This window comes from Microtus ochrogaster, linkage group LG8 (genome assembly GCF_000317375.1).
Source record: "Microtus ochrogaster isolate Prairie Vole_2 linkage group LG8, MicOch1.0, whole genome shotgun sequence".
Taxonomy (NCBI): domain Eukaryota; kingdom Metazoa; phylum Chordata; class Mammalia; order Rodentia; family Cricetidae; genus Microtus; species Microtus ochrogaster.
In genome coordinates, this window is record NC_022033.1 from 5160869 (window position 1) to 5187497 (window position 26629).

Here is a 26629-nt window from a genome sequence, read left to right on the forward strand (position 1 = left end):
AGAAACACTGTCGAGTCAGGAGTTAGAGCATCCATGTGGACAGCTGGAGTAGCCTGGTTGAGAGAGCAGACAAAAGGCAACATCAACTGGGGCTCCAGCCTCTGGCCGGAAGGACTAGAGAAACCTGCTGAGGCAGCAGCTCAGGGTTTAGGGTCCAGGCAGAGACTTCTGAGTTAGAGAACAAATTGCGGCATATAAAGGCAACATTATTAAGTCAGGGGCTTACAGCATCCAGCAGAAACCAGTTGGGCAAGCAGAGGCTGTCAACTAAATTTACTGATTGAGAGTCCTAGAAGGAGGGATTTCCTTCTTCCACCCCACGGCTAAATCCACAGCCTCTCTTTCCTACAGTAGACTCTTTCATATCATGAGGCGAGCACCCTTAGCCTCTGCTGTCTGTCCTCAGGAGCTCTGTGTTTTACTCTTGGGCTGTTCTAGTGTTCTCTCTTCTGCCACAGTTGGGGGGCATGGTCACCCCATTGGGAGGTATGGTCACCCCATTCCTGGACATGAGGTGTTGGAGGACACATTGAAGTAAAAATGATTGGTCTGAAGTGTGTGTGTGCTCATGCACATGTATGTAATCCTGCTTCCAGAGACAGCTTTTCAGTGAACTCAAACAGCATATGACAATCTACTGGTATGGTGTCCATTACATATCTGTGGTGGTTTGAATAAGAATAGCCCCCATAGGCTCATATGCTTGAATGTTTGGTCATCAGGGAGTGGAACTGTTTGAAAGGATTACAAGGATTAGGAGGTGTGGCCCTATTGGAGTAGGTATATCACTGGAGGTGGGCTTTGAAGCTTCAAAAGTCCATGCAAGACCCAGTCTCTTTCTTGACCTGTGGATCAGGATATAGCTCTCAGTCATTGTTCTAGTGCCTTGCATTCTGCCATGATCCCCACTATGATGATAATGGACTAAACCTCAGAAACTATAAGCAAGTCCCTAGTTATATGATTTCTTTTATGAGTTGTGTTGATCATGGAGTTTTTTCACAGTAATAGAACACTGACCAAGATAATATATCATACGCTTTAGTATAATGTCCACTACATTTTGCCATACCATGCAGTTCATCAATATATTATTCTAACACATACAGTAGAGTTTACCATTATAGTGTCTTTACACAATCCTACTGTGGGACAATGGTCTTGTACTCTGTAAAGATTTGTCACTTGTATTGGTTTAATAAAATGCTGATTGGCCATTAGCCAGGCAGGAAGTATACCCAGGGTGGCCAGAACAGGAGAATTTTGGGAAGAGGAAAGGCTCAGTCTGCAGTCATTACCCAGACACAGAAGACGCAAGATGAGAATGCCTCACTGATAAAAGGTACTAAGCCACATGGCTGACTCAGACAAGAATTATGGGTTAATGTAGGTTGTAAGAATTAGTTAATAAGAAGCCTAAGCTAATAGGCCTACCAGTTTATAATTAATGTAGACCTACTCTGTGTGTTTCTTTGGGACTGAACGGCTACAGGACTGGGTGGGACAGAAACCTCTGTCAACACAAACCATACAGTTTACAACTTTCAAATTTCATATTGATAGATTTTAACATATTCACAGAATGTCTAGCATTCTTCAAGGAATTTTGAAATTTTCTTACTACCTCCAAAAGAAACTCTGTTGTCATGAACATTTCTGCTCAAGTGACCTTTGTCCTTTCCCTAAGCAGCCATTAGCCTAATTTCTCTTTCCGCTGTGTGTAGCAGTTATATTCATGTGGTTTGTGGGCTTTTGTGGCTTCTTTACTCAGTTTGTTTCCAAGGTTCATCCATGTTGTAGAACATATCAGTTCTTCATTTTGTTGACCTGCTTGGCAACCAGTAATTATTCGGGTTGTTTTTAGTTATTTTCTGTTTGAACAACATTGCTGCAATTGCTTATGAACGGAGTTTCAAAGCTAGGTCTGGATGTCTCTTTTGTCTGATATTTTCTTGCATTCTGTGATTTGTCTCCTCTACCCTCCTTAGTAGTAATAGGGAAAGAGTTTTTTATTTTAATGACATTTTTAAATTATTTATTTTCTTTTATGCTTTGTATATTTTGAGGCTTCAGAAATACTGCTAACTAAAGCTCACACAGATTTTTTTTCCTAGATTCTTTTTCTTTCAGGACGTTTTATGGTAAAGATCTCAACATTAGCCTTCTGATGCATTTCATGTCAATCTCTGTGCAAGGCACACGGTGAGAGTCAGGGTCATTTCCCCAGTGTCTGCGCATTCCAGCAGCATTTTTGAAAAGCCTGGTTTTTCCCTGTGACCTTTGTGAAAATTCACTGGTGATGTATGTGTGGTCCTATTTCTAGACTCCCACCGTGACTTTTATCTATTTCTCCTTGTAGTTTTATTGATTTTTTTTTACTCTGTAGCTTGAAGCTGTGTTATTTAGTACATAGATAGACATTTAGGATTATTATATCTTCTTTACAAGTTCACCCCTTTATCACTGTGAAATTACTTTATCCATAGTGATGTTCTCTGTCTGAAATGTGTTTTGTCTGATATTGAGGTAGCCACCCTAGCTCTCTTTAACCACTTTTAGTTTTTCACTCTGTATGTATTTATATATGTATATTAGAGTGTGTTTCTTGTTAGCAGTATATAGTTGGATCTTGTTTACTCCAGCAGCTTGGTGTTTTCATTGAAGTGTTCAGAGCATTTATGTTCTTTGTACTCCCTGCTGCTAAAATTGACATCATCCTGCTTGAGCTCATCTCTTGTTATTCTTCTCCTTTGGGTCTTCATCTGCCTTTCCTTGGTTTAATGGAATTTTTTTTATGAGTTGAGTTTGTCTTGATAGTTTATTAGCTATAACTTGTTTTGTTATTTTAGTAGCTGTCTCAGTGTTTGTTTAACTTATTAGTGATATTTTTCTACTACACAATGTAATAAAATTACAGTAGTATGCTCTCATTTTTGTTTCCTGGTCTTCGTGCTATTTTGTCTTCCATTTTACATATATGTATATTCACGAACACACACACAGACATATATGCTATAAATCCACAATTCATTTTCAGTTTTGCTTAACAATTGTTTCTTAAAGAGATATAAATAATGAGGTCAATCTTTATATGTGGTTATCATTTCTGGTCCTTTTTGTTCATGTATGTAAATTTAGGTTTCTATCTAATGTCATTTTCTTCCTGCTTGGAGGAGTTCTTTGATTGTTTCTTATAATTTAAGCTTTTTTCTTAATGTTTAATAAAGCATTTATTTATGGTTTCTTGTCTTGAGTAGTTCACATTGACTTCCTGGGTTTTTAGGCCTGCTCCTTGGAAGGTCTCTACCCTGCTCTCAGGTAAACTTTAATGGCCATCTGTTTCTCCCCTGTGTCTGAGATGCCTACAAGGTATATCTTTTAGACTGTAGTAGCAGTCCCATCTCTACAGCCCCATGGTGAAACCCTCTAGTGTTTGGAATGTGGCTTAGTGCTGGCGCTGCCTATGGAAGGTTCCCTAGTCACTGTGTTGCTCCTTGGCTGCAGGCTGGCTCACTGCTCTCCTACTGTCCCAGGGCCCATAGATAGCTTTTCCTCTCCTTAAATAGTCGCTCCCACTGACCCTACCCTTCACCTTTTGTTATCTTGACAAAGCCTACTTGTAGCATTTGTGCTCCCTCCAAACAGATGTTGTGGGTCCATCCTGTTTAGTATTAATCACATGGGAAGATGGGGGAATAAGCCAGCAGAATCAGAGAAGAACCTTAGTTAAAACAGTTATCTCTGGACTTCTGCCTGTATGTAGTACCTCGTTCTCCAGACCTTGAAGGACCAGCAGCTGCTCTCTGGGTCTCTTACTTATGTTTATTGGTCACTTGCCCCCATAATCTCAATGATCCAAGGGTTTTCTTCCAAGTCTGTGTGAGCCCAAAGCAACAATAAACCAAAGAGAATAAGGGCTTTCTGTGTCAAGTTTATTCTGACTTGCAGGCTGTGAGATAAAGTCCCAATTCTTACAGGACTTTGATTGGCATTAGAGCGGCCATCTCTGATGGGTCTTGGTAGTCTCTGTCCTGGATGGACGCTGGCTTTTCTTTGTTCCATGACCCTCCTGCTAGATGTAAGCACTGTACCTGCAGTGCAGCATCCTTTGGTCAGCACCTGCCAGCTAACATCCATGTGGTTTCTTCTGTCCCTATAGTCAGATTGTCGCCAGAGGACTACTGGATGTCTTCCGGGATGTCAGCCACAGTGACAAGGACATACTGGCAGTCATGGAGGTGGCAGTCCGACTGTCAGAAGATGCAGGTTTGTTCAGTTCTGTAACTTTTTTACTTGTGCATTTCTTAAAAATTATATGGTACAAGTGCTAGCTAAGATTGAAAGGCCTTCATATTAATCAGCGAGCTTTGGACAGTGTCTGACTGTGGATGGATTTTGTCACGAAGAACAGACGTCTTACTTGAGAATGACTCAAATTGCCCTTATTTTTGGAACATCGGAGTGACTAATGTGATGAAGGCCATTTGCCCTGGCAGTTAGGCCTTTTGTATTTCTTGAGTTTTGCCAGAGTGCTGGTTGCTAAGAAATACCCAATCAAAAGCAGTTCTTTGGATTAGAACAATCCAGTCATTAGTTTCTCTCACCTGTGATCTCTGTGGACTGATCTTGATTTTTCCTGTTCTCTCTGCCTCCCTGTGATTGCTATTCTGGAAGAAAGCACGCCGCAGCACAGCAGATGCTGCCTCCCCACCCCCGCCACCCTGTAAAGATGAGGAAGATGAATGAGTAGTGGGCTTGCCAGTCTTGACAGCTGCCCCACAGCCCCCCTTCTCTGCACTCATAATGAATGGCGAGCTGCTTCAGAAAGTTCCAGAAATCTGAGGCCTTAGAATTTGATCATTTTAGCTGAAGATAGAAAAGAAGCCTTCCATGTAGCTCTGCTATCAGTTTGAAATATTCATGTGGATGTGACACAGTGCTTTTAAAAAGGCCCAAGTGGACGTTCTCAGGCTTTGAATGGATTCTCTTCGGAAATGAATCACCATTTACAGTGCTGCGGCAATTATATATTTGTGTTAAATTTAATGTGGTGTACTGGAGCTTGAGCGCTCTTTTGTTTAATGCTTTGCCTTAGAAATAATTGGGATGCGTGGATTGTGGGGGAGTGCATTTGTGAAAGAATTATTTATAATGTATACATCCTGGCTGGAATTTAAATAAGCACAACCCATAGGTCTGACAGAGAAGCCATTAGCTGTAATGGCTTTTGGACGCTGGCCCAGCATGCAGACTTCTCGGTCCTTTCTCCATTTGTATATGGCTTGTTATAATAGAGTTGTCATCCTCTCTTCCTTTCATGTTTTTATATTGCTCTGTGCCTTACTAGCTTTTTAAGCCTGTCTGTAACATAAATACTCTAAATGGGAAATGATTTTTAAACTGCATTTGTCTAATTTTCTTGATGAAGTATTTCAGTAAGCAAAGCTAGAAACCATTAGTATATACCATGTCAGATGCTTGACTTCTCCTTATCTAACTCTGTCCCATTGCTCCAGAGCCCACAGTGCGAACTGAGCTGATGGAGCAGATCCCGCCCGTCGTCGCTTTCTTACAAGAAAGCAGGTTGAATTTTCCTGTGGTGGTCTCCCAGTACCTCGTGCCTGTTATAGTGCGGTACCTCGTGGATCCAGACAAGCAGGTGTGAGCATGCCCACCAAGGTCTCATCAGCACACTCTCTCTGGTTCATCTATAGCTCAGGAAAAGCCTTGGTAGAGCTAACTGCATGAAATAAGTCCTCTCATCTCACGGGAGAAGCAGACTGTATTCCTTCTTACTGCAGAGGATTCTTCTCTCTAACTTTTCATTATGGATGTGTTCAAACACCAATGGGTAGAACATAAAAGTGAGGTTCACGAACCTTCTACTGCTTCAGCCATCATTGCCACTTCACCCAGAGAGACTCCATCACAGGAGAGTAGTTCCCGACACTGCATCCCTCAACTGCCAAAGCTTTAGTATGGCTCTCTAAAAAATAAAGAGCTGAGGGTGTAGCTCAGTGGTAGACACTTGCTTAGTGTACAATTCCTACATTTAGTCCTTAGCATGACAAAAATATATAGAGAGATACCGTTATTTTAAAACTTACCATTACTTATTTGACCCAGTCAGCTCTGCCAATTAGATCGTCCTGGTTTCTCATCAGTGTGTGTTCTGTTTGGGTCTGTGTTTTTGAGGCAAGCTAGCCTTCCACTTGCTATGTAGACCATGCTGGCTCTGGCTCCTCTTTCCTCAGCATCTTCATTGCTGAATTATGGACCAGCAACACCACACATAGCAAGAAATGTGACTTTTCTAGATGACCCATTTGGGTGTAAATACAAACAAAGTTGGCACATGGATTTTCTTAAGTCTGTGAAGCTTGCGCGAGCTGTGCCTCTCTCCTCTCCTTGCTGTGTATTAACTAAAGAGCCCAGGACATTGGTGCTGTTGATTTTTCCACCTTGTATCTCTAGCCTTGTATCCCTAGCAATAGTATCTCTAGCCTTAAGATCTCCTTCATTCCAGGTGTTTTCTATAAACTGGGCATTGAGTCTAGAGGTTCAACCAGAAATGAGTTTTCTGTTTCCACAAGGGTACTTCTGAGCTGGGACCTCCCTTCTGTGTTGAGTAGGAAGTATAGAAGCTCTGGGAGCTTCTTTGTCGGATGGTGAGCTTGGCTCCAGGTAATATGCCATCTGAAGTTTAATGTGAAGGTGCCCATCTCTTGGAGCAGACCTGGGTAGTCCTCATGGAAAACACTATTTCCTTGGAGGCTGTATGATTTGATACCTGAATTCTGTCATTCATTGCTCTCTGGGCTAATGCCTAGAAGTCTTCAGTGAAGAGCTTTCCTACTGTCTGTTTGAGAACGCAGACCACATAGACAGCTGAGATCAGTTCTTTATGTTCTTCCTTTATTTACTGGTTTCCAGGATAATTGTCATGCTCTGTCTACAGATGACCGCTGAGGCTCTGTCATTGGTTGGCTGTCAGAATTATGGAGACCAGCTAGGCTTTAGTTTGATGACTGTGTTCCCATCATTGTGGGCATTGCTTCTTTTTGGTAATTGTTTTTCACTCTGGCTTGTGGGAGCTATTCTAGAATCTTCGTGACATGTCTAGTGGACTTTGAGAGTTTACCTCCATCTGAAACTGACTGCTTCTTCACAGGGTCAATGCTCCTTTAGCTGGGGAAATGATGAGAAACCAAAACATGGGTACCAGGGTGCTCCTGGCTATGCACTCAGCCATTACTTCTAGTGATGGCAGTTTTTAAAAATAAAATGGCCCATTGGTTTATTGGTATATCCAGCTTTTATCAAGGATAGCTTTTACTTCATTTTCCTATTTTATCTTCTTTTTTCACTTTGTACAGTGTAAGTCTCATGTGGTAGTTGGTATGTTTATGTTTAATCCACATTACTACACTGAGGTGTGTGTGTGTGTGTGTGTGTGTGTGTGTGTGTGTGTGTGTGTGTGGTGCTGGGGTGGGACCCAGATCCTCTTGCTTGCTAGACATGGACTCTTCAATGGATGAGCTACATCCTCATCCTTGTTTTACTTTGGGTATAAGTTGCTCAGCCTGACTTTAACGTTGGATTTTTTGCCTCTGCCTTAGGCTGTTGAGAAAATAGGCATACCAGACTAGCCTGAGTGGCTTTCATCTACTGTGTTATTGTTTGTTTATTTTTGAGATTGTGTTTTAATTACATTTCCTTCCCTTTCTTCCCTCTAAACCTTCCCATTTTCCTTTCCCAGGTCTCCTTCAAATTCACTGTCTCTTTTTCCAGTTGTTATTTATTGCATGTATTCTTTGTAGATGCATATGTACATTCCTAGATATACTCTATAGAGCGCATAATCTATAAAGCGCATAGTCTTTTGCTCTTTTGAGACAAGGACTCACTATGTTGCTCAGGATGGCCTTGAACTCCTGGGCTCCAGTGCTCTGCTGTAGCTGAACACGTTTATCTTCAAGAGTAGGAGTAGCTTTTGTCATTCTGACTCTGATGCATTGAAAATATTCACCCAGTTCCCAAACTTAAAACTCTCAGTATATTTGGGGAAGTCTAATCTTCCTTCCTTCCTTCCTTCCTTCCTTCCTTCCTTCCTTCCTTCCTTCCTCCCTCCCTCCCTTCCTTCCTTCCCTTCTGACTCCCTTTCTTCTGGGCCTGCTTCCTCAAGTGGTATCAGTCTTACTGCTCTCCAGAGAGTGCCCTGTGTCCTGCACCCTGGCCTTTCTCAGGTGGCTGTGCCCCCTCCTGCCTTCTTCAAGCCATATGCCCTGTTCTTGGGGCAGTGACTCAAGGTGGGTCTTGCTCCGATTTCCTGCAGTGTCAGCCTCTGAAGTTAGGGATAGCACATAAGCTGGGGAAACTTTAGTACCTATGACTTTGTTGAAGGGGTCTGGGAAACTGTTCAGGGACTCTCACACAAACTTGATGACCCAAATTTCAGTCTTTGGAAGCCATGAGGAAAGGTTTGATATAGTGGAGCGCATCTGTAAGTCCAGCATTCCTGCTCGTGATAGGAGCAGAGACAGGAGAGTTACCAAGAAACTTGAGGGCCACCCAGCCTGGGGTCTGCAGCCCAGTGGCAGAAACAAGAGGGGTTGCCTTATAAACAGGGTTGGAAGAGAGAACCAACTCCTAGAAGTTCTCTTTCACACATCGCCATGGAATACATGTACCCCCCCCACACACACACACAAACACTGTGAAGGAAGTCTCTGTCCTTTGTATTTGTATCAGTGTATTTCAGAGATGACTTCCTGTAAAGGATGAAAGTGTTTAAATTTTTAATGACATACCATGTTTAGATTACCACTATTTTCAAAAAATTCTAAAAATTTAGTTTGTGTTTTTCTTGATCTGGTGTTCTTAAAAAGAACAGACAGTCATTTTTAACTGTTACACAGTGTGGCAGGGCGCAATAGAGTTTTCAGATAAGGAAAAAGCCATCCCATTCCCACTCTCCTGCCATGGATATTTTGATTATCTTTGCATTTTCTCCCACACGCGTCTGATCATAACACGGGGCGGCTTCCTCAATTCGTTCATTTGTTCTGACAGTTTCTGAGTGCCCATTATGAGCCAAGCCTGGTGTGTTGTGCCTGGGGATGAAGAGATGAACAGGGCAGATTTCTGCCCTCAGCAAGCTCGTCTGAGGGCCACAGACATTCTCCTGTTTCTTCATCATCTCCACTGGTTTTAATTTTGTCGTGTGCCCCATCTTCAGCTCGGCATGTGTCTGAGTGTTCTGTGAACTGTGCGGGCATCCACTTTTGTTCTTCTGTTGACTTTTTCTTTCTTTTTTGATGCATTCTTGAAAATGAGAGACTGTCCAAGGGTTTGCCTTTTTCCTGACCTCTGTCGCCTGTCTTTGCTGTATATTTTGTTCCAGACCGTTGGATCTACAGCCCCATCATGTCTGATTCTATAGTAATCACTGCTCTGCATCTGTGCTCTCTCCCTCTACCCCCTCAGATCCATCTCCATGTTCCTGCCCTTTGGTAGAACTTCTGCTACCTTGGCTCTACCTAGCTAGGCCTGGCTTCTTCCAGTCTTGCCTGCTGAGCTCAGTCTGTGGGAGGGTGTCCTGTCATGCATTGATTGGTGCCATTGGAAATTTATGGGCTCCAGTCACAGCTGCATGTGCAGTACTGTCCGGCAATCCTTTCCCCCGTCCCTCATCAGCTGCTTCTCCCATTATCCTTGGCTGTTCCCTTAGACCTTTGCCATTCTCATCAGGCCCCTCACCCTGCCCTGCCTTTCGCCAAGCAAGTGACCTTGCATTTTACATCACGGAGAAAATAGAGGCCTTCAATCTTCATCCCCTATTGCCGTGAACAGAGCCACCATCTGAGATATTCAATTCCCCTGAGCCACGGCCCGGGAACTCTGGAAACCCTTCCCCCTCACCTCCACATCCAGTCAGACCCGTGCCACATATCCATTGTTGCCATCATAAATGCATAACCTCAAAGGCCTCCTCTCCTCCTTCCCTTCCATCTTCAAAAACAGCAATGAGAAAGTTGAGTACACTGGGTGGAGGCTCGAGGCTGCCTCCTCCATCCCCACCGTTAGCCTCATGAGGGCCTGCTCACTGGAGCCAGCCTCCTCCTCCCAATGCCCTTCTCTCCTGTCCAGGTCTACCTCTCATAATCAGGTGCTGGCTCTTTGGAAGTGTGCAGTGGGCTGCTGGCAGTGCCTAGAAGTCCTAGTCGGTCAGTGTTCTAGTACAAACATGGGTGGTTTTGCCTCAGCCTAGGATAGGTGCCTTATTCTGTCAGATTGATGAGCCTGAGGAGTATTGGCCACAGCCCTGCGGTAATACCTAAATCCTGCAGCTGTGATTGCACAACTGGACAATAGCTGCTGTGCTCCAGGTCTGCATGGCACATGGCATTCATTTCTTCATTCTTGTGTCTGATGAGAGGAGGCAGAGGTGTGGGAAATGAGGCTATGGCTGGATACCAGACCTGGATCCTGAGCCTCACTTGTCTGTCTTGGAATTGTCCAGGCTCTTGTAGACCTCTTGCCTGTCATCAAATCTGAGTCTTTCCCTGTAGGAACCTTTGTGACCTAGCCCCAGAGCCTGGTACCTTGTTGCAGTCCTTTGAAGTTATGTGAGCCAGGAAGCTGGGAAACCTCTGTCCTCAGCAGGCCTCGCCCCCTGCCTTCTGCCCTGGCTGACCATCTTCTAAAGAAGTGTTTTCGCTCTGCCTACTCTTAGTTTGTGTTGTTTCTGTGCCTCAGTTTCCCTCCTGTTTGCTTCTTGGCTTTGGTCCCATTTCCTACAACTGATCTCCTTGGAGGATCTGCTGCAGCTCCCACACACTCCCACTCAGTTTGGGCCATTCCGCTCCCTCTGTTGGGCTTCCGCTCCTGGTAGCTGGTAGACATGGAGCTGTTTGGCCTTGAATTCAGCTAATCAGCTCATTTGGAAGATTCAGTACTCTTGTTTTAAAAACACGTTCATTTTTAAAATTATCTTGACAAATTTAATCACTTGAGAGAAGGATCATAAAATAAACACGCGTCTCATCCCACCCGCTTTATGTAACAAGTGTTTGCAGTTTGCTTGACAGCTCTTTGCTTTTGCTTTTGAGGTTACAGTAGTGGTTCCAAGTGCTCTATACCCCTCTCCTGCTCCAAAGTACCACCATCCTTTGCATGCAGGTTGTCATAGGCATCCCACTTGTGAGAGTGGCTGAGTGGGGTTGTTAGCACATCACATAAACTGTGTGACTCTGCTTTCTGGGCCATGGTCTCCTGTTCCTTTTGTTGTAAGCTATTGAACTAACCTGTGCTGGGCTCAGCTGTTCACTTTATGTGTGCTTACCATTGCATTGTACCACCCAGCCCCACCGTGATCCAGGTCACCTATTGACAGCCTCTTTTGGTTTCTGCTTGATCCACACTCCACTCCACTGCCACTTTGGGTGTTTGAGATGGGAACTGGATGCCTGTCAGTCATTTATTGCTGTTCCACGCAAATGGTATGAAGGAAAAAGGACCACATGCATCCCTTGATCCCCTCAGGGTCCTGGGCTCTGACAGTGGAAACTTTGGGAACAACAGCCAGCTTCTACTTGAGCACCATGTGTGCTAACTACTGTTCTCAGCTCTTTGCATCCTGAGAGGCTTTTGATGCTTAGGTCAGGCCTCTGATGGCTTAAAGTTCTGATTCTTTATGGTGGTGTATACAGATGACTATTTTGGCTTTTACTCTCATTATTACCTTCAACCAATTACCTGAGTTATACAGCACTTTACTATTAGATTGGGTTCTTGTAGGCGATCTTGTCCAACTGTTGCTAATGTAATCACTCAGCACATTTGCGGTTGGCCAGGCTGTTAGTAGGTTAAATGTAGTAAATGCCTTGTTGTTTGCTTGCTTGAGTTGAGATAAGATCTCAACTGTAGCCTGGGCTGGCCTGGAACTCACAGTGATCCTGTTGCTTCAGCATCCCAGGTACAGGGATGATGAACCACCCCTATGTTTGTTTCTGTTTCTGATTTTTACTTTTAGAGACAGGGTTTCTCTGTGTAATGTAGTAATAGGAGCAGCGGGGCTGCGTCCCCAGCACCCCGCTGCCCGCAAGGCTAGCTTATGCCCCGAAATAATTACACGGACACTGTATTCTTTTAATCACTGCTTGGTTCTTTAGCTCTAGCCCTTTTCTTGGCTAACTCTCGCACCTGGACTAACCCATTTCCAATCATATGTGTCGCACCCCAAGGTGTGCTTACCGGGAAGATTCTAGCCTATGTCCATCCTGGGTCGGAGCTTCATCGCGTGTGCCTCAGAGAGCAGAGCTCTAGCCTCTGCCCGCAAGAGTGGGGCATTGTGTCTCTCTGAGGCGTCTGCTCCCGAGAGGAGAGCTGTCGAGTCTCTGAGCTCACTTCCTCTTCCTCCCAGAGTTCTGTTCTGCTTACTCCTCCCATCTATGTTTTAACCTATCAGGGCAAGCAGCTTCTTTATTTAATTAACCAATGACCTTCCTCCATCAGTGTAATAGTCCTAGCTGTCCTAGAACTTGCTTTGTAGACCAGAGAGACCAGACCCTTACACTGGCCCTGCTCTCTCTACCCTGCCTGCTCTTTTTCCTCCTTCTTCTGTTCTGGCGTCAGTAGCCAGGGTAGTGTCAGCAGTCACCCTTTGCTTCTCTGACCTTCCTAGGTAATGGCCTTCCTGAGCCTTTTTCTTACCCCCTCTCTCCTGTCTGCAGGGCCAGGAGCTCTTTGCCCATGGTTGTCCTTTGGCTCCACTCCAGGTTGCTACTCTGTTATCATCACTCATACCAAAACATGATCTGTCACTTCTGTGCTCTTAAGCCCTCGGCAGCACTCACTGGTCCCCAGAGGGCTTCACTGTGACAGCCTTTCCTGGGCTTTCTTCAGCTCACCCTCAGTTCCTGTTCCATGAAGGTTTCCCTTGCTTCTGTCACCTGGAACTTGTCACGTCCCCAGGTTTCATCTCCCTCTTCTCCTGAGCATGCTCTTCTGTGGACCTGAGGTCCCTTTCCCTTGCTGGTGTGTTGTTTCCCTGGGGCAACTGCAACAAAGTGCCAGGAACTTGGCAGCTCTAAGCTTCGGGCCTTTCTTTACTCTCACAGTTTGGGAGAAAAGTGTTGTCAGGGTTGGTCCACCTGCCCTCACCTGCCCAACTTTTGCTGGTTGTGTCACTTGACCCTCCACTTGTAAGTATTTCTTCACATTTTCTCCTCCCGTTTTTCTCTTGTCATAATACATACTTGTGATGACATTTATGACCACTGGGCTAATCCTGGCTGGCATCAGAGTCCTCTTAATCACATCTTCAAAGGTCCTCTTTAGAGAAGTTTTGGTGGCCATTCATTTTCTATCATTATGTCACAATACCAGATAACCCAGTTACCAAGAGGAAAGGTTAAGCTGATGGTGGTGGTGCATGCCTTTAATCCCAGCATTGGAGAGGCAGAGACAGATAGGTCTCTGAGTTTGAGGCCAGCCTGGTCTACAAAGCAAGTTTCAGGACAGCCAAGGCTACACAGAGAAACCCTGTCTCGAAAAACAAACAAGCAGAAACAAAAAGGGGGGTATATTTGGACTCCTGGGCTTTTGGACCTGTGTAGAGTAGATCATTATATCAGAGAGCATGCATGGAGCAGAGCAGCTCACTCGTGGTGGACAGGAAGCAAAAATGAGAGTCCAGAAAAGACCCAGTGACTTGGTTTTCTTCTGCTAGGCTTTCACCCCCTGACCCAAGGGTCCCCCACATCTTCCATCATTGCCACAGGTCAAGGACTGAACCTTTCAGTTCATAGACAAGATCCAGACACTACCACTAGTAGCTGCATGTTCCAGAGACTGACATAGAAATAAATGCCTTTGGAGAGCGCTAACTCGTCACCGCTCTTGGCAGTGCCTCTCTTTGGACACCTGTCTCCAAGTCTCCTCTTTGACTCTGCAATTCCTGCTGTCCTCTCTACATCCTTGGTGGCCACTTATTCTGGCCAAGGCCCCACTGTGCTCTGTGTAGCCTTAGTGGTTGCCTGTGAGTGTCCCGACTCCCTCCTGGTGCACTCTGCATGTACTTGGTGCCACCTCCAATGGGGAGTCTCCGTCCAGGCTGCCCCAGAAATGTTTCTTTGTCTCATGTCCTTAGCTCCTGGCATATGCCTGCTCCTCAATCAGTGTGACACCTGAACATTGTAGCAGGACCCAGTCTTGTCACCATGCTGGGTAATATTGCTAGGCCATCACCTTTCTTGACACAGCCAACTTAGCAGGGTCTCATCCCTCCGCACTGGGTTCTGCCTTCGATGCCTTGCAGGTCCTCTGTATTGTCTCGCATTGCTTGCCATTCATTTGGAGCACTACAACCAGAGCCATCTTTTTGAAGCACAGTTTCCCTCCCTGCACTATGGTCAGAAGCCGTGGTGCCATGTAGCCTTTGTGGCTACAGCCTCGGGGCTTGCCCTCTTGTACCCTGCTATGGGCTGATCATTGGTGACAATGTCTGTTCACTTCTGGGGCCCATTATGATTTTCTTGCCTTCCTTTCTTGACAATGGACTGCATATTTCATTGCTCTCTCTATAAATGGGAATTCAAGTGCTTTCATTTTCTAAAAAATGCCTCTTTAGCTTCTTTTGGTCCCTTTACACCCTTTTGTTGGCTCACTGCACAATGGCCAAGGACAAGAAGCATCTTTTTCCTGCCAGTGTTCTCCACCATGATGGGGCTCTTCCAGAAACCACTCAGGTCTTCTTGTATGTGGTGATCCAGGTTTGCATAGGAGCAGGAGTAGATGCTGGCATTCATTCTGATACCTATGCCAGTGGGGCAGATGAGCGTCCATCCAACCAGCACTAACAGAATGAGATGTTCTGTGTTACCTGCTGTTTGTACTAAGGGTGTGCTGAGAATAAGAGGCATTTCAGACATGGGACTGCCCTCCAATCTCACCCTCTGGAAGACACATGACAGTTAGGAATCATACCCAAAACATGTCCATATGGGAGGAATGATTCCACCAGGAGACTGGGGCTCTCTCTGGAAGTGGAGCAAAGAGTAGACCCAGAGGAAGTGGAGGGCCACTGGGGGAGAGCTGTCTCCATCCTGAGAAAGCGTCTCCCCATCTCCTGTTTCACCTTCTTCTATTCCCCTCCAGGTCAGAAAATCCAGCCAGGAGGTGCTGCTGGCTCTTGTGGAGCAAGGTCTAATTTCCCAGTGCGACATCGAAGGCAAAGTGTGTCCCATTCTGCTGGAGCGCTCTGCTCCTGACTGTGACGATGAGTGCAGAGCAGAGGCCATGAGTGTAAGTCTTCCTGGGAGTGGCTTGCAAACCTGGTGGCTAATGTAGGACTTGAATTCTCACAAGAGTTGGACTTTGGCCAGCACCATTCCCTGAGTAAGGTGGCCAGGGCTCATTCAAGGCAGTTCCACTAGTAGCTTTGAACCTGTTTTTAGACATGCTCATTCTTGGAGCACCAGGGCTGGAGAAGTCCCAACCATGTGAGTGTTGCCAACCACTGACTCAAACCACTTCTGCTCAGGATCTCCATTCTCACGGCAAAACTCCTCAGCCTGGGGATTTTACCCTTGTTTCTCCCAGTCATGGGCCAGGAATAATTCAACAGACCTGATGTCTTCTGTCGATGCCAAGAAGGTGTGTAAGCAGTGATAGATTCCTAACAAGTGGGTGTGGCAGCACACTGGCAAAAGCAGAGAGGGGAGACTCAGCCTCTGCCCTGCCATGTTGGTTTTCCCTGTGGCATCCTGTGGTATCAGGTACATATACTATTAGTAAGGGGCTGTATAGTAGTCCTGGCTTCCTCCTCTCGTTATTTGGTGGTAAGCACTGCTGGGTTCTGCTGTGCTCGCTCAGTGCCACAACCTGGCCTTGCTCCTCCTCTGTGTTCAGGGACCATCATGGGTCCACCTCATTTCCTTCAAGCACTCCCCTCTGTTGGCCCGTGCAGATGAGACTGTGTGCTGGACCCTTTCTGGGAGTTCCAGTTCAGAGCTTCAGGATCGGCCCGGCCTGGATGATGAGTGCCGGGTGAGCAGATAGTTGTTTTCTTGTTCAGAAAGAAATGATGCTACAAGAAGGAATTATTTTTTTTTCCCCAAAATGCAAAAGCATTATACGCCATGTAGCTAAAAACTTATATTGCAGAGTCAGAACGTTTGGCAATTATTCTTCATTTATATAAAAGTTTTTTTCAACTATGCGTTAAAGGTCTGGATTTTTAAACTAATTTAATTTTTTGCATATTCCATATGTTTATAAGATGAATCAGTCTGAGGAATAATTGATTATTAAAATTCAAATTCTCCAGGGTTCTTTTATAAATTTCAAGTTTCTCTACAAGAAATTTAATTTACTTTGCAAAATGAACCTGGATAATAGCATTTAGCCAGGGTGTTTGGCAGTGGAGCAGTGAACTTTGCCAAGTAGATCTTTTTCATTTGCAAGTTGGTCCAGTGAGTTTCCAAGGTTACAGCTGGCAGCCAAGAATCTTATCCCTAAAGACTGATAATGCCACAGAGAATAATGCTGAAGGCATTTCTGCAGGATTTTTATTTTGTTTCCAAACACTCCATTCTTATCAGTGGTGTCCATCCCCCCCCCTTTTTCTTTTTGGTAGGACTATTTGGAAAATATAACAAACCTTCCATAAACAATCCCCACAGGCCATTTGCAGACTAAATTGGTTTCTGGTTTGTGATTTGAAGCCCTACTGTGCATGCCCAGACCAGTCATGCAACTCTGTCATCTTATGTTTGGAGAGCTTGCTTGTCTTTCTGTGGATCCCACCAGAGCAGAAGATGCTGTTCTATGGCCCGACTGTGCTCTGGTCCAGTTCTTTCCCTGGATCCTGGAAGTTAGGGGGCCCTGGAAACCAAGAGCTGTGGGGCTGTCTTCTTTTCAGCTGGGAAATGACAATGTATGTGGCATGTAGGTGATTTTATTTGAGGAAGAAAAGACTACATGTATGTTATGGAGCTCCCCAAGAAAATTGTTGTCTGGTTCAGTGGGCAGTACCCTAAACTCTACAATAATAGCGTGTGTTTACTGAGAGCAGAGAGATGGTGATTGTAGAAGCGGATTGGACTGGACAATACCCTCTCCATTCTGTACTCTGTGGCCTTGTGTGTGAATGCTGTGGCTCTGCAGATGCTCAGAAGGAGGCTGTTCCGCGGGAAATGGCCTGTCACATGGATGACACACACATCTCTCTCTTCCTCAGCTTTAGTTCTCGTCGGGAGTCACAGTCAATCAGTTCTGATTGTCCTGTGGGGACAGGACTCAGGTCGTGTCTTATCCCATGTATACGCACATTGCTTTGCTGACGTCTTTCCCTATACCTTGATCACTGCTAGTGATGCCTCCTCTCTGTGATCACAGGCTGCTGCATGTCCATCTCCTTTCACGTAGCAGTTGAGTTATGAAGTTCCGTTTACCTGTCCCTTGAAATGGTGAGCTCTGACCTAGGGTCACTGTGGCCTCGCACCATCAGCGCCCAACACAAGGCCAAGCTCAGAGTCAGTGCCGAATAAATGTTAGTTGTTGGATGAATGGATTGGTAAAAACTGTGAGCGCTGTATCTTGTAATTATATCTCAACAGGATAAACAGGCCACTGGAGACCAATTATAATTCCTCTTGCTTGCAGGGAGGCCATTAGCATTCTGCGATGATAACTAATTGTCAGAAGCCTGTTTTTCTCTCAACACATTTTCACAGTAAGGCTTCCTCATTTTTTGTCGTCATCCCTACTTTGAGCTCATTTTTATTTGTGCATTTATTTAAGAGAATGCTGTGGTGGGCTGTAAAGAATAGTTGGCTCCGAGCAACTGGTGACGACCATCATTCCACACAAGTGCTTCCCAGGGCTGCTGGAATCTCATTTCTTGTCACTGTGTGCTGCCTTTTAATGATTCTGGATTTGTCTTCTATGGTATAGTAATAAGGTCATGTGGGTGTGGTGGACGAGGAGGAGTGGAAAGAGATACAGGGAGCTCTTTAGTTCCCCGTTGCCCTGGATACAGAGGTCTCACACCCTCATTTATTGTGGCTGTCAGTGTACACTCAGCTAAACATTACATCAGAAACAGGTGTCCTCAGAGTTTGAAGACAGGCCTTTTCCTGATTTGTGTTCGGGGCTTGGATTACCCTTCCCTCACCCCAATTAGGTTTCTTTGTGTTTCTTTCTCCCCCTTCCCCCACTCTCTTGTCTGTGTACAAATTCTCAACAGAATGATGGCTATATTACCCACCCAGAATTCTTCACTGTACTATGGTAGTGCTGTGTCCCTGAGAGACAGATCTTGGAGACAGAATGTCTGTCTTTCCTTCCTTCTGTTTTTTTTTTCCTGTTTACTTATATTGGAATATTCTTCCTAAAGGAGGTAGCTTTTTATTATTTTAATTTCAAACTTGCAGAAGAATTAGAAAAATATAAACATGAGCTCCTATGTGCCCTTGTTCCCATTTCTCTTGTAGCTTGTCACTTTTATGTGTGCCATCCTTTCTTTTCCGTTTGCACAGACATATGCATATGTGTGTAAAGCATGTGTGTATATATATTCTGCAAAGCATCTATGTATATATGCATGTATGTATACACATGTATATATGTGTGTCTATACACACACATACACACTAGCCATTTGAGAATGAGTTGGAGACTTGGTCATTTTGCATTGAAAGACTTGGGTGTGTGTTTCTTGACACAAGGATAGCACGGGGATGGAGTCAGAGCATTTCAGTGAGTGCTGATGTCACCTAGCTTGACATTGCGTGCCTGTCAGTTTCTTGGCCCTGAGTCGTCCTGTCTCTGCTCTCCTGATCTTAGGTGGTTTCTAGGTGTTTGGGAGATCTCAACATAGTCTAGGCCAGTTCTTCTTCTGTCTTAGCATTGCCTGCTGTCTCCTCCATTTTGGTGTTAGCCTCTGTTTCTCTGACAGGAATGTCATAGACATAAACATGTTCTTGATATGTCATGGCAGGAAGCTTAGGACTCAAATACTGTTATGCTAATTTTGACATAGTCAGAGATGGTGTCTGCCAAATTCTCAGCTGCTGTGTCCTTTCAGAAGTAAGGAGAAAGCCTGGCGATGGTGGCTCAGGCCTTTAATCCCAGCACTCCGGAGGCAGAGGCAGGCGGATCTGTGTGAGTTCGAGGCCAGCCTGGTCTACAAGAGCTAGTTCCAGGACAGGGAACCAAAAGCTACAGAGAAACCCTGTCTCAAAAATCCAAAAAAGAAGAAGAAGGAGGGGGAGGGGGAGGGAGAGGGAGAGGGAGAAAGAAGAAGAAGAAGGAGAAGGAGAAGAAGAAAGAAGAAAGAAAGGAGAGTGTGCAGTAGGCTTCCTCCTGAGACTTACCCACTGGCCTTTGTGCCTAGCTGGCATCCTGCTGTGGAGTGGCCCTTCTGAGCAGTTTTGTTTAAGATCAGAGACCTTTTCTCTTCTTAAATTCTTGTTAGAGCACACCAGTCAAAAATATGGCTCTAGAGTTTTCTTTGTGGCATGACATGGTTTTGATAAATTCAATTCACATGAAGAGTTCATTTTTGTCCAGCGTTCAAGAGAACTTACTTTCTCCATCTGAACTGAGATTTATTAGGACAGAGTTATTGGCAGTGCTCACTTACCCTTTCACTGTCTGACAGATCTCTAGTGCTTCCTTTCATTCATGATTGTCAATTCTTTTAGCATTTCAACACAGTTTTAAACCTTACTTTCTCAATTGCTTGCTTTGCTATGACTTTCTACTTTGTTCCTTCCCTTCTGTTTTCTAGAGTTCAGCCTGCTCGGTTTGTAGAAAGGAAGCAGTGGTTTTGAACCTATCTTTTCTGCTGTATTTAAAGAGGCAGGTTCAATGCTTATGCATTGAGTTACTAACGTATCATCAAGAATTATTTATATTTACAAGTTTTTTTTTCAAGGGCACAGGATTGAGTTTCTCGTATCCAGCCTCATTGTTTATGCCTTTTAATTGGCATACTTAATCCATTTTGCTTGATATTGTTGTTGACATGTTTGGATTTATTTCCACCCTTTTGCCATTTTTCTTACCAGTTTTTGTTCTTCTATTAATTCTTTCTTTGTGTGTTGGGGTAACAATAGTTTTAGGGCTACATTTTGATTTCTTTGTCAGCATAGTCTGTCACTCGCTCTTACCCTCTGTGCTGTTGTTTTGTGTGTTACATTATAAATCAGAAAGTGTAGTTTTATAATTTTTTTAAAAAGTTATATCTTTTGAAGAAATTACTAAGAGAAAGATAATAGCATTTTTTATGCTGAATTTTGCCAATTTTGGTGACTGCTCTTCCTGTCATTTCTCTCCATGTGAAGAACTTCCTTCAAGGCTCCGAGTGGTTCTGGTTTTAAAGGAGTCCTTACTTTCCTCACTTTTTATGTTAGTTTTGCTGGGTATAGAACTGTGGGTCTATAGCTCTGTTTCTTTTTGTAAAGTGTCAAAGCCATTGTTGCCATTGGGTCTCCTGTTTCTCTCTGAAGTCAGCTTTCATTCTTAAGCTTTTATAGATACAGTATCTTCCCCAAGCTTTTTTTTCTTTCCTTCTCTCAATGGACCCTAACAATGTTTGTTATCCTACTCCTTATTTGTTGAGCAGCCTAGATTTTACAGGGTCTGGGAAGTTTGGGGATTTGTTCCTTCACACACTCCTTCCTTTGCAATGCGGTTCCTTTTTAGTTTTTTGAGGTAATGTCACTGTGTAGGCCCGGCCGGTCTTGAATTTACCATAACTCATAATCCTCCTGTTTCAGACTCTTGAGTGCAAAATCGAAGTCCTATGCCAACACTCCTGGCTGGCCTTCATCTTTTAAGGGCATCTAGACATACAATCTCTGCCTTTTGGTTGGCTCTCACTGCTTTCAAATAGCTGACTCTTGAGTTTGCTGAACTTACGTAGCTGTTATCCACAGGGCAGTTGATCTCCAAGGCTTATGGAGAGCTGCAGCTCACTGCTGTGACGGTGGCTGATGAAAGGGACTCACAAGACGGAAATACTTATTTGCTTTATTATTTTTGCAATTTCAGAGGTTGTCATCTGTTCATGATTGGAAATATTAGGCAGAATGGCTGACAACAAGGAGGACAGGGAGCAGAAGAGAACAGGAATAGGAGAGGCCAGGGCCAGATCCAGTCCCAGATGCCCCCATTACCTCTTTCATCCCAGACAGGCCCTACCACCCCGGTTAGTGGATTAAAGCACTCTTGGGCCAGGAGCTTCTTCCTGGAGGTGCTCACACAGGCACACCCAGAGTTGACACCTTCCCTAACTTGCTGTTTCTCAGTCCAGTTCCATTCAAGGGCACCTGTTACAAAGCTGCTCTGTTACTGTATGATTCTATTCTGTAGTTTCTGTTTCTTTGATGAGAGTCTCGATCTGCTCATTAATTATAACTATCTTTTCTTTGTAGTTCCCAAGCATGTTTATAATGACTGCTTTATGTTCTTTTTAAAGTTTGTAAATTCTAACTTCTGAGTACTGGTTTTTTTTTGTTTGTTTGTTTTGTTTTTTAAACTATGGATCACACTTTCTAGTCTCATGCTCATTTTATTTATTTTTTAATGATGCAAGGTCCATGCCTGTGCAGATTTTGTTTTTGTTTTGTATCTTGTTGATAAAATAGAAAGTAGATTCTCTTACTTTTCTCTGAAGAGTGTTACCTTAGCTGTGAGAAGTGTTCCATATCCTGCTTTCCAGGCAGCAGTCATGTGACCCTCATCATCTTCTCTGTATGTACCCAGTTCATAGACTGTCTAGTGAGGCAGAAAAAATCACATCATGATGGTGAGCTCTTCTTTCTTAGCTCCCTTCTGGCCTCCTCCCAAAGTACTCTACTCTTTCCAGCTTTCCTGGAAGGCTCAAACCTGAATTCTCAAACCAGTAACCCTGTAGTGTTTGCTTGGGGTCTCAGTTTTCAGCTCAGGAGGGGTGGAGTGTGAAGCCTGCTCACCCACAGCCGTGTGGAGCAGTGTTACATGTGTGTCCTGTGGTGTGTCTCACCTCAAGGCTCTTCATTTGTATTCACACCACTTGACATGTCTCTGTGCTGGTTTCCTCATCTGAAAAGTGGGACAGTCACCATCCTGGAGGTAAAACATCCAGTGAAGATCAGTCAGGTGGTGCATGGTAGGGGTTGGGCAGCTACTGATGGGGCTGCAGGAGAGCTCATATCTGGGTAATGTTAGGGACAGCTTTGGCCTCTGCTGACCATCTGACTTGACAGAACTCGAAGGTATCCTGTGTTTTCCTTCCTGGGTATTTGAGGACTATTTCAAATGCATGTCTTTTTATCCCTGTGATGGAGACATTTTGGTATGTCAGGCTATCCTGCTCTTCTTGTTGCATACAGATAATCTGCAGAATGGCATCCATGCTGAAGAAGAACATAGTTAAGCGCCTGCTGCTGCCTCGGTTCTGTGAACTGTGCAGCGATGGGAAACTCTTCCAAGTTCGAAAGGTGGGAGCATAAGAGACTGCAGACTGTCCCTCTAGTGTCCCTGTCTACTTGTTTAGTCAACTTTGGGAGGGCCACTGCTGGCTGGGTAACATTGGGCAGACTCACGGGTTCTTTGATTCCTTGGAATGATTAGTTCCAGAACCCTCTTGTCATCTCTGCACCTTCCACCCTATTCCTGGTTTCCCTTTGGGTTGCTCAAGATTTAGCTTTCTCAGCCCTACTTAGAGGTAGTGAAGCCCCAGCTTCTACCTTGCTCTTCAGGCCATGTGGCAAGCATGGTCAGGACTGGGGGTCTCGTTCACTATGCAGGGAAGCGAACAGGCTCTGCCTTATCACTACCAAATGCATTATGCATCAAGAGCAATTAGGAGCCAGGAAGCCAAAGAAGTGGGCAACCTCCTATAAATCCCTGTTTTCAATGCAGCAGGCACCTGGCATGGTGCTGTGTGGGCGATGGGCCTGGTACAGGCTTGTTAGCTGTCTGACTAGAGGGATAATTGCTCTCAGAGTTCCTGCTTGTTAGGCTTTACAATTTGTTAAGACAAAAAGAAAGAAAAAGAAATGATGGGTAGGCCTTTGCCTTTCACAGGTATGCGCCACGCATTTTGGTGATATTTGTCATGCTGTTGGACAAGAAGCCACTGAGCAATTTTTGGTATGTGAAGCTTTGCCAATCGTAATTGCTGCCACACTTCTTGATGTGCTTTGCAAGTCTGTCGGCAAGGGGGTGGGCACAGAGAGCCCAGACACTGTGATGTGCCCTGTGACCTTGATGCTGTTCTCACTCCTGGTCACGTCTCCTGTGCCTCCTCTGTCTGTGTTCTCTGCTACCTCCTCACCACCCCTCCTGGTGCTCTTTCTTGCCCTTGAGCCTGCAAACACTAGGCATATTTTTCTTGGTTTCTGGGTTAAAATACAGAGCCTTGTCACCATTCAGTTCTCTTTAAAAAGTATCTCTTCGCCAGGCGGTGGTGGCGCACACCTTTAATCCCAGCACTCGGGAGGCAGAGACAGGCGGATCTCTGTGAGTTCGAGGCCAGCCTGGTCTACAAGAGCTAGTTCCAGGACAGGAACCAAAAGCTACGGAGAAACCCTGTCTTAAAAAATCAAAAAAAAAAAAAAAAGTATCTCTTCTACTGTGCCTGCAGTCACCCCACATCTGCCCCACTGTGCTGGTCTGGCTGGGTTCAGCTCTGGCCACACATCTCAACTGGGAGTCAAAATTCATGTGACTGATGTGGCCAATGGAACACCACATCTATAGTGCCCCCCCCCATGACTTTCACTCCTGTGAAGCAGTGGCTCTTCTTAAGACCATTCTGCCTGTCCATTGAGAGACCCTCACACGCTGCTCGCTCAGCTGGAATGCACTCGGGCCTTCTTGTCTTGCCCAGACTCATCTGCCCACATGCTGTAGAAGGTTTTTTTTTTCACCCCCTGTACCCTTTAGTTCATAGGACCTCTTGTGAGGGTTTCACAGATGGGTACCTCGAGGACAGGGATTGTACTGGGTTATCTTGGCCTGGGCGGCTGCTGGGCTCTCAAACTGCACCTGTCTCTCATTAATGCTCTAGCTTTGCGGTTGGAATTTAACCTCAAAGAGGATCATCTCCAAATTGATTTTTAAATTTCAGTTCAGAAGCACATTTTATTTATTTAAAGTGTAAGCCACATCAACGCCATTGTAAGCCAAGACAATTTATCCTGGGCTTCTGCTCTGAAGGCCCCAAGAACATGAGCATCTCGTTGATGTCTTTGGTGGGGGCAGCAGTGGCCAGCACAGCCATTTTCTTGTAGGTGGCTCTTCCCTCTGTCACACCATGCTCCCATTTGTGAAACGTTTTCAGCTAAGTGTTTTACATTAGGATATTAAAATCAAAGCTCTTTAAAAGATAAAATTTTAAAGATATAATGGTCAACTTCATGTAGACATAAATGAACATAGGTAAAAAAATTATATTTAACTCATTTGCTAATAAAGGAAACCAGAAAAATATAACAGCCCAATTTCAATGGAGAGCCCCACAGGACACATTCACAGTCTGAGCACAGAATCCAGGTGACTTCCAGAGGAATAGACAGGTCATCTACCTTCCTCTGGACATAATTTGCATGTCTGTAGACAGGAATTATTTATATTCTCACAGTCTGTGTAGCCCAGACCAGCTTCAAATGTGTAATCCTTCCACCTCAGTCTTCTGAGGGCTGGGATTACAGGGGGATTACAGGCGTAAGCCCATGTCTGCTCTCAGCTACCACAGCCTGACAATACCCTGGTCAAAGACAGTGCCCGTGGCTGGGTGAGTCTGCCGTTCACTGAGTCTCTGACTTTTGAGCTGGTCTAATTTAGCTGAGAAAGGAGTGTTGGCCCTTCTCTTTGTTGTTTTCTCCATTATCTTCTTAAATTTAACCAAATCACTTGTTAGGTGGTGAAAGAGCTATGCTTTCTTTTCCTACTTACTGTTTCTTTTATGTGATCCCTTTAGATAATGTTTTGCTATTATCTTTTTATTGTTGTTTTGTTATGCCCCTGTGGCTCTGCCTTTATAGGCTATTGGGACAGGTCCTGACCATCTACAGGTACTCATATTTGAGTAGCTTTTGCTTGTCTGGTAGATACCAACGTTTTTTGAGCTCTGCTCCGATAACATGTGGGGGATGCGGAAAGCATGCGCGGAGTGCTTCATGGCTGTGAGCTGCAACACCTCCCCTGAGGTCCGTAGGACCCAGCTCTCGCCCCTCTTCATCAGACTCATCAGTGATCCCTGTCGATGGGTGAGTACTTGCACAACTGGCCTCCAAGTGTCAATCTCTCCATCTGTCCTGCTGTCTCCAATTTCTGTCTTGGTTTCTGGCTTATTTATTTTTTTCCCTTTCATTCATTGATGGCTGTAGTCAGAGCTAGATGTTGTGAGATCAAAATTAGGGTAACTAAAATATCAAAGTCTTTGGGGTAAATACCAAGAAAGAGGCACACAGTTCAACACTTGGGGAAAGTGCACAATGTAGAAGCCAGAATTGAGAAGAAAAATCTCTAAGTGCTTTATTCTCTTTCCTATACTGCCCTAGGCAGGTTGGACACTGTCAGTGAGGTCTTCCTACAGACTTCATGAAGTCTAGTGGTGAGTGGAGTTCACAGTCTAGAAACATGAAGACTAGGCTGTGGGGTTAAATCTACCTCTTTTCCATTGATAATGGTTTACTTGGCTTTTAGTGGGTGGTTAGAAAGTAGCAAACTTGAGATCGGCCATCTCTGTCCCTCCCTGGTGTCAGATCTGGTCCCTGCTGCAGGTCAACACTGTGTGCTCTGGTTCCAGGTGCGCCAAGCGGCCTTTCAGTCACTCGGCCCCTTTATCTCCACATTTGCAAACCCACCCCAAGCTGGCCTGTCCATTCGGGAGGATGGCACCCCGAGCATCAGGCCAACGAGCCAAGAGGTGGACTCAGGGTTTGCCTCTGGACCACCCAGGCCCACCAGTTGCAGTGCAGACTCCTCAAACCGGTAAGCTCCAGCCAGGATACTTGGCACAACCCGCCCCCCTCCCCTTCACCTCAAGCATCCATCTAGAATTCTAGCAATTATCTCATCTCCAGATTTAGTAATAGTGACCTTCTGGGCAAGATGGAATATTAGAGCTTTAATTATGTAAAGAAGCAAAAAGTAATTGCAATAATGATTTCGAAACATGACTGCCAGGTTATAAATAACGGAGCTACCACATCTCTTCAGTTAGATCAGATCTTCACGGAGTGTGGGGATGAAATGATGACCTGTAAAGAAAATTCTTTCTCTCCTCGAGTAATGGAGTTCTTTGGAGAATTTACACAGGGAAAAAGGTGAAGTGTTCCAGACATACATTTGTGACATGGGACATTCTGTGTATACAAAGGCCCCATCCCTGTGTGCTGTGTTGACCCTCAGTGTCTTACTAGTGTGAAGTCTGATCTTTGGCTTTTTAGCTTGCCCTATGAAGATAGTGGTCATGGACTGACAATATTGAGGTAATTTTTAAGCACCCCTTTATGCAAGAGTGTGAGGTAGGACTGTGTGGGTACTTGACACCTTTGCATATAGACCCTTCTCATCCCTCCATACTTCTTCCTCCTCCTGCACTCAGTGTCCCCATCCTCCATACTTC

At 44.8% G+C, this 26629-nt stretch overlaps 1 protein-coding gene across 5 annotated transcripts in view; it reads left to right on the forward strand.

Annotated features, from left to right (window-relative positions):
• LOC101989023 (serine/threonine-protein phosphatase 4 regulatory subunit 1-like) overlaps positions 1 to 26629 on the forward strand; it is an 89092-nt gene that overhangs the window by 47009 nt on the left and 15454 nt on the right. For 4 of the 5 annotated variants that reach the window (XM_013352228.2, XM_013352229.2, XM_013352227.2 and 1 more), the window contains 7 exons: positions 4160 to 4266; positions 5517 to 5659; positions 15160 to 15306; positions 22383 to 22490; positions 23080 to 23145; positions 25107 to 25265; positions 25808 to 25992. In XM_013352228.2, coding sequence (XP_013207682.1) covers positions 4160 to 4266; positions 5517 to 5659; positions 15160 to 15306; positions 22383 to 22490; positions 23080 to 23145; positions 25107 to 25265; positions 25808 to 25992 — 915 coding nt within the window. The remainder of the gene's footprint in view (positions 1 to 4159; positions 4267 to 5516; positions 5660 to 15159; positions 15307 to 22382; positions 22491 to 23079; positions 23146 to 25106; positions 25266 to 25807; positions 25993 to 26629) is intronic. The other variant, XM_026787162.1, reaches the window with a different exon arrangement.